This window comes from Diuraphis noxia, unplaced genomic scaffold (genome assembly GCF_037042655.1).
Source record: "Diuraphis noxia isolate RWA-SAM2 unplaced genomic scaffold, SU_Dnox_SAM2 contig0001, whole genome shotgun sequence".
NCBI lineage: Eukaryota > Metazoa > Arthropoda > Insecta > Hemiptera > Aphididae > Diuraphis > Diuraphis noxia.
In genome coordinates, this window is record NW_028301711.1 from 90685949 (window position 1) to 90696640 (window position 10692).

The 10692-nt window shown below is 29.5% G+C and overlaps 1 protein-coding gene across 2 annotated transcripts in view; it reads right to left on the bottom strand.

Annotated features, from left to right (window-relative positions):
* dop (microtubule-associated serine/threonine (MAST) protein kinase dop) overlaps positions 1–7880 on the bottom strand; it is a 30738-nt gene extending 22858 nt beyond the window's left edge. The window contains exons 1-2 of one of the 2 annotated variants that reach the window (XM_089217703.1): positions 7259–7880; positions 5140–5390 (exon numbers count right to left, since the gene is read on the bottom strand). In XM_089217703.1, coding sequence (XP_089073829.1) covers positions 5140–5251 — 112 coding nt within the window. In that variant the 5' untranslated portion in view covers positions 5252–5390; positions 7259–7880. The remainder of the gene's footprint in view (positions 1–5139; positions 5391–7258) is intronic. The other variant, XM_089217704.1, reaches the window with a different exon arrangement.
* Positions 7881–10692: the final 2812 nt, after the last annotated feature.

Genomic DNA, 10692 nt, shown 5'->3' on the forward strand with positions numbered 1-10692 from the left:
ATAAATTTAATAGTTAGCCAAAATGTAATAACTCCATCCCTTTAACTACATAAGGAGCATTGCATTTTTTATTAGCCCCTAGCGTTAAATTTTCTAAATCTGATAGTGCTAATAGATACTATGAAGTATGAGATAAACCCAATGTTTATAATACACATTTGATAAATTTATAAATATTTTGTAAAAATGTATGTAAGGACAATATGATATATCTAAAAATTTGGTGTCAAATTCTAAGAAGGAAAATTATAATACAATTTTTATTTGAACAAATATTTTAACCTCGTTTACTAAAAAATAAAATAAAATATAAGCTAAAAACTTTGAATTTATTAGTATTAAAAATATGAATTTTCTATGTTAATATTTATAGCTTTTGAAAGACTATTGTTTTTGCTGAGAATATTTGTTTTAAAGAAAAATCTTTTTATTTTAAATTAATAAACTAAATTTAGTAATACCTAACGATGACAGTAAAGCTAAGAAACTTTTAAATGGATCTAAAGATAAATCTGATTTTGATAGGAAAATTGATAAACTGCGCACCTAATTTATTACCTCGTGTATTATATAATATGAATAACTTAATTACAAAATTTAGAAGTATGAAATTAGTACTATAAAATTATGATAATTTTAGAAGGGTATTTATAAACAATTACATACATTTTTATCATTTATAATAATATACATTGAGACTGAATATTTAAAATTATTAAATAATTAACTAAATATTAAATAGTAAATATAGTCAAATCAACAGCTGATTATATTAATAATTGCAGTATACCTACATGGATAATGAATATCAAATCAAAGATTAAAATATCACTATAAAATGTAATTCATTATTAAATAATAATTAAGCTTATTGATTACAAATCGATAACACGATGCACATATTTCATAAGCAGATGAGCTTAATCAAAATAATATACAACCTATAAAAAATAACAAGACTAAATCTGTGAATCAGGTAAGATTCAAATAGGTTAAAGACTGATAATTATTAGCAAAGGTTAAATATAGATTTTAATATTAGAAGTCAACAAACTACAATATAATATAATAGAAATATTTTTGGTGCTAACGGCTTAGAATGAAATTTAAATTTATAAATAAATCCAAAATAATGAAAATTATTATTGATTTATTAACATTCAAAAAGTTAAAAGATTAACCAAAATTTGATTGTAATACAAAACGAATTAAGATGATATTTTTTAGGGTTTTATTTTTGACACAATGCCAAATATTTACATAATTATTATTCAATTAAAATAATTAAGAGGCGCTACACACATATTTTATTTCTCCATCTTAAAAGTGCGTAACATAACAAATGTACTCTTAGCAGATCACTTTCAACTCCATTAGTTTAAAAATTAGAGTAAATTGACCTATTATGAAACTTGATGGTAAGAACATTATCTGTGTTGGTATGTGAGTTTTTTACGATAACTTAATTTTTAAGTGAGTTATGAGCATTTTTAATTCATGCTTTTTTATATACACATAACTTGCTAAAAAATTGAACTATCTTTAAAAAAAAACCCACATACAAACACAGATAATGTTGTTAACATCAAATTTTATAAAAACACTCTATTCACTCGTTTTGCTCTAATTTTTAAACTAACAGAGCTAAACGTGATCTGCTGAGCATAAAATTTATTATGTTATGCACTTGTAACATGGAGACAACACAATCGGGTATCACGTCCTCTTAAACATCAACTCTGGATCTATAAGGTGTGCCCTTAATCTATCAAATTAAAATTATATCACACTTATGTTTTAATATATTGTTCAATTGTACATTATTCTTGAAAAAATAATTTATTAAAATCTATAAAACAGTCAATACATACTATACTACAAAATTTCCTTGAAAATAATTTAAGTTGTTGAATTGATAATAAATTAAATAATTATATACAAATGTTATAGTCAAAAATAGTTTTTATACTCATAGACCATAGTATACATTTAAATCTGTTCACAGTACATTGGAACAAATAGATTTTAATTTAAATAGGTAATGGATATTGATAATGTTATAAGATAATTTACAAAATTTAAAGCAACTGATAAAATTAGTACTACTATAACTGTAAACATAATATATTAGAATTGAAGAAATGCAAATTTAATTTTTGTTTCATAAAATATATTTTCATAATTTAAAAAAATGTAAGAACAATATTAAATTAAATATTATTCTATTTTACAAATTTTTTCGAGATGTTAAAAGTTTAAAACCACTTTTATTTATTAATATTGTTTATGGATCAAGGTCATTTTATGTAAAAATTGATTCACATTAAACTCGTTACATTCTGTTTAATGTTAGATTCTTAATTCTTATTTTATTTTATTTTATTTTAAAATATAACATAATATAAGTTTCATATTTAAAATTTAAAATATGCTAATACAATGTTATGAACTAAAATGGCTTTAAATGAATTTGCGTGGTTAAAATATTTATAACATTCTGCACTAAAGTCACTAGTTACTACTACCCACAAGCAATTTTATAAATTATTTAAATAAGGGACATCAAAATCAAATTGGCATTGTTCCATACAACTACAAAATCTTTAAACTCATTACTCAAGCTACATTGTAATATAAGCACATGGGACTACGAATCAAAAATATTATAATAATGTAAACATATAATTAAATAAAAATATAAAAGTATCTTTTGAAGGTCATTCAAATTTAACATAACAAAATAATAGGCAAACTAATCACATACAACTATAAATTACTCCCACTATTTTTAAATGTAATATTAAATAATATTATCATATATTTAAGTAAAATATGATTGATTTTTTAATATTGGAATGATAATTTTGTTGTAATTAAAAATAAATTATATATAAAGTACATGAACCTAAACTACCTAAATAATTTGTATACATCTATCAATTTATGTTATACATAGGGATATAAAAAAAAATTATAAATTATGTAAACCATGAAAAACTTTAATACTTTAAGTAATTTAAAACTTTAATTAAATACTTAAATTTATTTTTTCAGCTTAAATTACCATATTGATTCAAAAAATTAAACATAATAATTACTCTTTTATAGTATAAAAATTATTTTAAGAACAATACCTACATCAAACATCATTGTAGGACTATTTTGAATATTTATAATACCTTTATGAAGAATGAGGTGAATCTGAGGTAATGAAACCATGATTGTGAATAATACTTTTCCTCATAATGACTATATTACGATTAAAATCACTAAAACCTTTCTTTTTCTGTAGTTAAAATAGTTTTAATTCCAAGCAAATTAATCTCAGTCATTAATTCTAAAAATATGTTGTAATTTTAAGTGAATACAGTTGAAATTCATCACAGTTTAAGTTAATTAGAACTTTTAAGATCTAAAAAATTATAAGGCAACTTCGGTCAATTCATAAATATTTAATTTTTATTTTATGAAAACAACATTTTGGTCATTTAATAATTCTCAACAAGTTTTTACAGGCCCTTCTTATTACACTGAAGACTAAATAACTTTAAACTGGAACTATTGTACTTATAAAGGTTATAATTTTAAAAAAAAGTACAAAAAAATTGTTTTGTATATTCCTAATTATAAAACAAAATATAAAATAAAAAACTTTTAATAAATCAATCAATCAAATCTTATCCTGCTGATATCTATAGACTATAATTCAACTACTGCATCCCAATATGAATGAAATTAATTACTCATCGTTATTAGATTTAAAAAATGTATGGTTTTATTTGGATTTTACAATTATAGGTACATTTTATGACAAATAATTTATATTTGTATATATATTTATAATAATAAAATAAAATAAATTAATAATATGATTGGTAAAGTTTCTAAAATGGTTTTTAATTACTTTAGCTTATGCCTACTTGTTTAAAAAATAATTGTATGTATTATTTATTTTAGATTTTTATGATTTTAACATATTATAATTTATTATCAGTGTTGGGTAATAACGCAATGTATATTACTCATAAAGTCATAACTGTATCATAGTTACACTTTTCAGTAACATGGTAACATAGTAACTTTGTTATTATAATTTTTGGGTAACGCAAGAGTAACTATGTTAATTATTTAGCAGTAACTTAGTAGAAGAATGTGTTATTTTATAAATTAAATTTTTTTTCGGGGGGGGGGGATATATTGTGATGCTACTTCGCGGCAGTCTTTCCACTCAAATCTACATCAGAACATTTAATTATATTAATAATTTATGTAATTATAACATTTTTCCAGTATAATCTAATATAATTATATAAATAAACGATTTTGGGTTAATATTATTTTCAATTTAACTGACTATAATTATAAACATTGATTATAGCCTATGATTTTATCTCGAGTTTTATCTTTAATGAAGAATAAGTTTCTGATCAACCCAATGGTGATGTTATAATACAGTTTATAAAGTCAATTTAAAAATTTTAAGCAGTTTACTTATGATTAAACGAATTGTTATGAAGTTTAATATGTTACTCCCTTCAAGTACTTCTATTGAAAAGCACTTTAGTGTAGCTGTAGATATTTGTACAATAAAAATTGCAACATTGTAACATTGGGCACTACTTTTGTACTTGAGTAACTAACAAGTAATCTAGTTAGTTATTTTATTTTGTAACTTATAACATAACATAACCAACACTGTTTATTATGATTGTACTTATTATTATATTCAAATTATTTTAGAATATTTTGTTACTGAATAATTAAAATTGTGTCATACCTAATTTATTTTGATCAAGACATACTAAGTTTAAATATTTCAATAATTTTATAAAATACACTTAAACTATATAGGCAATCAATTGATATAATGATACATGGTTTGTTTTTTTTTTACTTCCTGACAGTATGGAAAAATTGTAATTATATTTTAAAAGAAAAATAATATTTTCAACCGTTTTACTTCATTAAAAGGTAAACTAAATGTCTAAGTAATACTCTTTTAGGGTTCAATACAAATATTTAATTTTGAAAGTAAAAATTAAATTTATAAAAAAAAAGATTTAATATAGATATACAATTCTGATAAAATGTTCTTAATTTAAAATTACAAAATTAATTTAATAAAATTATAATTCTTACCTGAATTATTTGACACTGATTTTTTACTCTTGTGTTCTTCTGAATCTGAATATCGGCGATGTTCAGACTCCTTCAGTGACAGTTGTCCCTTCCAAGATCTTCTATTATCCATTGTTAATTACTTTTTATAATATTACACATAGGTACACAAAAATTTCATGACTTATGAATGTTACCATAGCCATATTAAAAAACAAATGACATAGTTTTTACAAGTATGTTGTTGAAAATAAGAAAATATCTTACTCCACCTGGAAATTATAAATAAAAATTACAAAAATATTTATTCATCTTATTTATATAATTTTTCAAAATAACTTAATATATTTTTTAATTGTCAACACATAACTACCTAAATAAAATATTAAGTAATTAATGAATACAAATCTACCACAATTTATATTCTATAATAAAATAATAGGTACCTATACAATTTCGCATTTGCTGAATAGCAAAAACATATATAAAATTCAGTTAGTAAATAATATTATAGGAAGATTTATAATCAATAGATAATAGTATTGATTATAAATACTAGTATTTATAATCATTGTTAAATGGTAATAGGTAGTCAATAGCCTGTACATTTTATCTACTTGTATTTAATTGGAAATTCATAAATTTAGAATGTATTTTATACAACAATTTAAGTATACTTATAATTAAAAACATGAAGGTACCTATCATAAAGTTCAGCGTATTTAATTAAAAAAAAAAATTATTTCCAGTAAAAAAATCTAGACAGTCATTTAATATTATTTTTATTGACAGATATAATTTTAATATACTCATACATACCTATTAAACCGTGCTATGTTAACAAAAATTATTCAAAGGAAAATTGATTCTGATACTAAGTACAAAGTAGCAACATATTAAATAGGTACAATAGTGTATACGTGACATAAATAACTTGGGTAGGTACTTTATTGATTAATTGATATATAATATTCAGGTCCAAATAATCTATAAAATATCTACAATACACAATATTGATCAAAATCAATACCTACATAGGGTTATATATGAATTGGTAGTTAAAAGTTAATACTCTGAACTCAGAATGTATGATAACAAATTCTTATCTCTTGTTTTAACAAATTTCAATGTATAATTAACCACCTATATAAATATCACAAATTTAAATTTAAATAGGTAGGTACTGAAATAAGATAATAAACAAAATAATAATGATGTAAAAATTAATATGTACCTATGATAGAAATGTTAAGTACCTCTACACACTACCTATCTAACACAAGCAAGTATAAAATATTGAGAAAAATTTAAGTAAATTACAGAGTAAATTATTATTCAGTTAATAAACCTATGAATAGTTTTTACAACTTTTTCTAATGTATTAAGCAGACAGCTTGTAAATAATTGAAAACAAAATAATAGAAAAATTTAGTTTATTTATATAATATCAAATTTATAAGCTGAGAAGGTTTAGGTATCTATCTATCAAAATACTTTTACTTATAACGAATAATTCTACCCTGTCAATCTTTATACCTACCATCCAGAATATTTTTAATTCATACTTCAATCTGATGGATTAATAAATTATGTAAATGAAACATTAGATACCGAAGTGAAATGAGATATTCCTATTTAGGAATGAACTCACTTACTCAATTGTATTAATATTGAAAAAAATATGAATATTAAATTTATTTAAGATAGGCACTCATTACTATAAAATGTGAGCAATTATATTATTACTTTATTTGGCAGTAAGTACAAAAGAAATCTCAAAATAAACTACGGTGAACATCAACTCCATAAAATAATAAAATATTTATCAATACCTATTTAAAAAAAAAAAAAAATGAATCGTTGTAATATTTGTAATTACTGTTGCTTACATTTTAAACAAACAGTTTTATAACTACCCACTATTAATTAATAAAATTAAATATTGTTTAGGTTAAAAGAAAAAGATTTACTGAGAATTAACCAAAAGTTGTGCTGTAAAGCTGACCTATGAAAAAACAAATCCATGAAAATTGAATACAAAGTGTCTGACTTAGGATTACAAATGCACTGACAGAACTAGGTGGAAATATTATACATACCTTCATTGACCTATACAACTATACATCTAAAGAACACTCACCAAAAACACGACGGTGTATATTACAGCAATGACGCCGACATTGGCAGTGCGTCGCAAAGAACGCGATGGCAGTCCGACGACAGTGGCATTTCAAAATGAAAGACTGGACTGCAGAAAGTGAGTACGATAATGACTGCTGTAGCAGAGAGTTGGCTGCTTGATGGACAGGATGTCCGGCCGGTAGATAGTGAAGTCGCCCTGACGTGGTGAAGGTGAGACGAGACGACCAGACCTGATCGACACGACGGTGGATGTGTATGGTCGAGTAGATGATGTCCTCGCTGTGCCACGATTGCCTGCTGAGATGAGTATCGGTGGCTCCGTCGGGGTAGTGTGTTGTGCTATAGTTGTCGTCGGTCTTCGCGTTTCCTTTGGCGATAGGAGGCCCCCCCAGGCAAAAGTGCGGCGACGGCAGTTTTCCACAAGCACACGCACGTACACACACACGCACACGCACACTAAACGAGCGGTGGCGGCGGCGGCGGTGACGGGAAGTGAAGGGAAAAAAAATTTGAACGAAAAAATTGCTTTTCGCTTGTATTTTTTTTCCTGTCTTTCTTGCCCTCACATCGTCCGCTATTGTGTGAGAGCGCGCACTAGGCAGTCGCCAGTCAGTGCAGCACAATAATAATAATAATAATAATAGTACACGACACACTCTCCGAGCTCCTAAGCGCTTACGTTCACCGCACTCGCAATCGCACGACGGGAGAGCGCGCGACAGTCGGCTGCGGCAGTCGCGGTCGGTGGGCGGATCGGTGGCGCGCCATTGAGGCAGTGAGTGCGTGCGATCACTCGTGCACCAGCCACCAGGACCAGACGCCGCACGAGATGACGATAATGTTAAATAATAATAATACTGTAAAGGACCCGACGACCGCTACCCGCTCAACAGGCCCCGCGGATGTAAATTCCCCTCCGCACGACCACCGCGCCGTCGTCCGCTGAGCAGCTGGCTAGGCCCGTTCGTGGACCCGTATCATTTACACGGATTACTTTATCATCGCGTTTCCTCCGCAGTCGCTGGTACCCCTCGCGATTCCCGTATTTTCGTGTCGGTTGACGATTCCCATTTGCCGACGGCGCTCCCGCGTGTCGACCATCGGCTCATTTTTATTTTTTACCACGCGGTTTTCCCGTACCGACTGTGCAGCGCAATACTCGCCTCGACAGCGGTATTAATGCGCATCATTTAAAAAAGCTGGATGTAAGTCTTGTCTATGGCTTGCACCGGTGCTTACACCCGATATACCCACACCATTATTATTCCGATGAATATTATTTCGAATAATGATATTGTTTCTCTCCACCGCGTTGACGCCATGCTCGACTTTACAGTTATTATTATTGTTATTTTTGTACTTATAACAGTGATATCGACGAGGAGTGCGTCCCTCCCGTACTATTCTCGTAGTATGTGCTTGCCGGGAAATCGTCATTATTTGTTTATGCATACCTAATTATAAAAATCGTGCGTGCTCGCACTAGACGGTGTTGTTGTAGGTATGAACTGTATTATAGGAGGGCAGGTACATGCGAGACACGAGTCACGAATGACGGCGGATAGAAGTGTAATCATTTTATTTATTAGTTTATTCAGTTTATCGCTGCACGCCGCCGTGTTGTCGAAAAAATTGCACCGCGGACGTTGTATGCCTACCGCTGCGTCCCGGCTCGAGCTTCGAGCACTCGGGCCAGCTGCGGCGACCGTGCGATAGCCTCGTTTGTGCCGAAAGTCTTGTCGCGTTGACGTCATCCGAGGCCAACGAAACGTTATGTCTATGATACCTATAGTTGATAAGTGATAACACGCCGCGATATCCACGCGGACGCCGTTGTGAATTGCATTAGATTAGAAGATCTGAATAAAACACGAATATAAAATAAGCATATAGCCAATAACTGAAGCTGGTCCCACCGTGTTGTCGGATGTAAAAATGTCCGTAATAGGCATAGAAATTGCAAACCATTTATATTGACGTTTGTAGGTGATATATACCAATGATAAAAGTCATACATATTATAATATATTATTCATAAATCCGTGACAATTTTCCGACCAAGAAAATTTCGAAATGAGATTCGTTTGATGACACAAATTCCTTATCTGCTTTAGTGTAAGAATTCGTGACCAATTATAAATTGTAATTAGTTTACGTCTTTACGTCATTCCGCGTCTGCCAAACGTGCGTTTGGGTTTTTTCGCCACGCGATATATTTCGATACCTACAGTGCCTAACAATGATTATGGACCTACCTATGTAGGCTTATTGTGAAAGTAATTATCGTTTGTAGAGTTTGATCTCGATGTCTGAATGGCTGTTAAAAGACAGACGACAAACGAACACATTTTGTTCGATTGCTCCAATGATTCGGTGTGTACCCATGTAAATTATACGGCTGGAAATTTGATTGAATTTTTTTTTGTTTTTTGAAGGGGAAGGGCTAGCGTAGTGAAGCGTCCTTCGCTTTGATTATTATTTGTACAAGGTTCACGGACGTACATACAATTCCATTTGGGGGGGGGAGAGGGGGCTCAGCCTCCAATCACCTTTCCATCAGATGACCGCTTATAGTTTATCGCACAATATCATAATTCATAAACACAGGTGGTACGGGGTCGTCGGTTGATCGAAAAAAATGTAGGTATGGTAACACAATAATATTATCATTGTATATACCACTTCGGCAGTACACCACCGGGCCGGTGTTTTGTGTCCGTTGTATTACTGGTATTGTACAAGTATACCTTAGTACTATAATATTATTTAAAATATATATGTAGGTATTAAATATTTTATACACAATACGAATGATTCGCGAGCGCGTACTCGTTTCGCATCGACATCACGACACGCACGCCTAGCCATCACATCCGCTGTATTATATTAAGGTCGAAAAACCGAGGTCGATTGAACTCGGTGAGCGGTGGTCGTCATCACTCCGTCAGGTTCGGTAGTACGGTTCATGTTTAATAATAATAATATTACTATCGTGTGTGCCTGTTGTACATGCCGCGTGCCACAGACCGCGACGGCGGCGGTCACCTCGAAATGATTTCCGAAATCTCGTCTGTTCTAACTACGAAATCATCATGGGTGTACTACAACTGTCTTTGCGCTGGTGTTGTTACGCTTGCTTGGCTTCCGCGTAGGTCGGGAGATTGGACGGTTCGTCGTCTAGAAATCGCAACCGCTCTACTCTAATAATAAAATATTGGCGCACAGAAATTGTCAACGTGTCCGCTATATTGTACAAGCCACGAGGGATCATAGAATAATATGTAATTTTGTCATTAAATAATTACAGAACGTCGCATGACGACGATGACGCGTGTCGTAAAACCTTTTCGTTGCTGCAATTTTAATAATAATATTATTTTGTATTTAAATTGTAGATAGGTATAATACTATTATAAAATATAAAGTATTCAT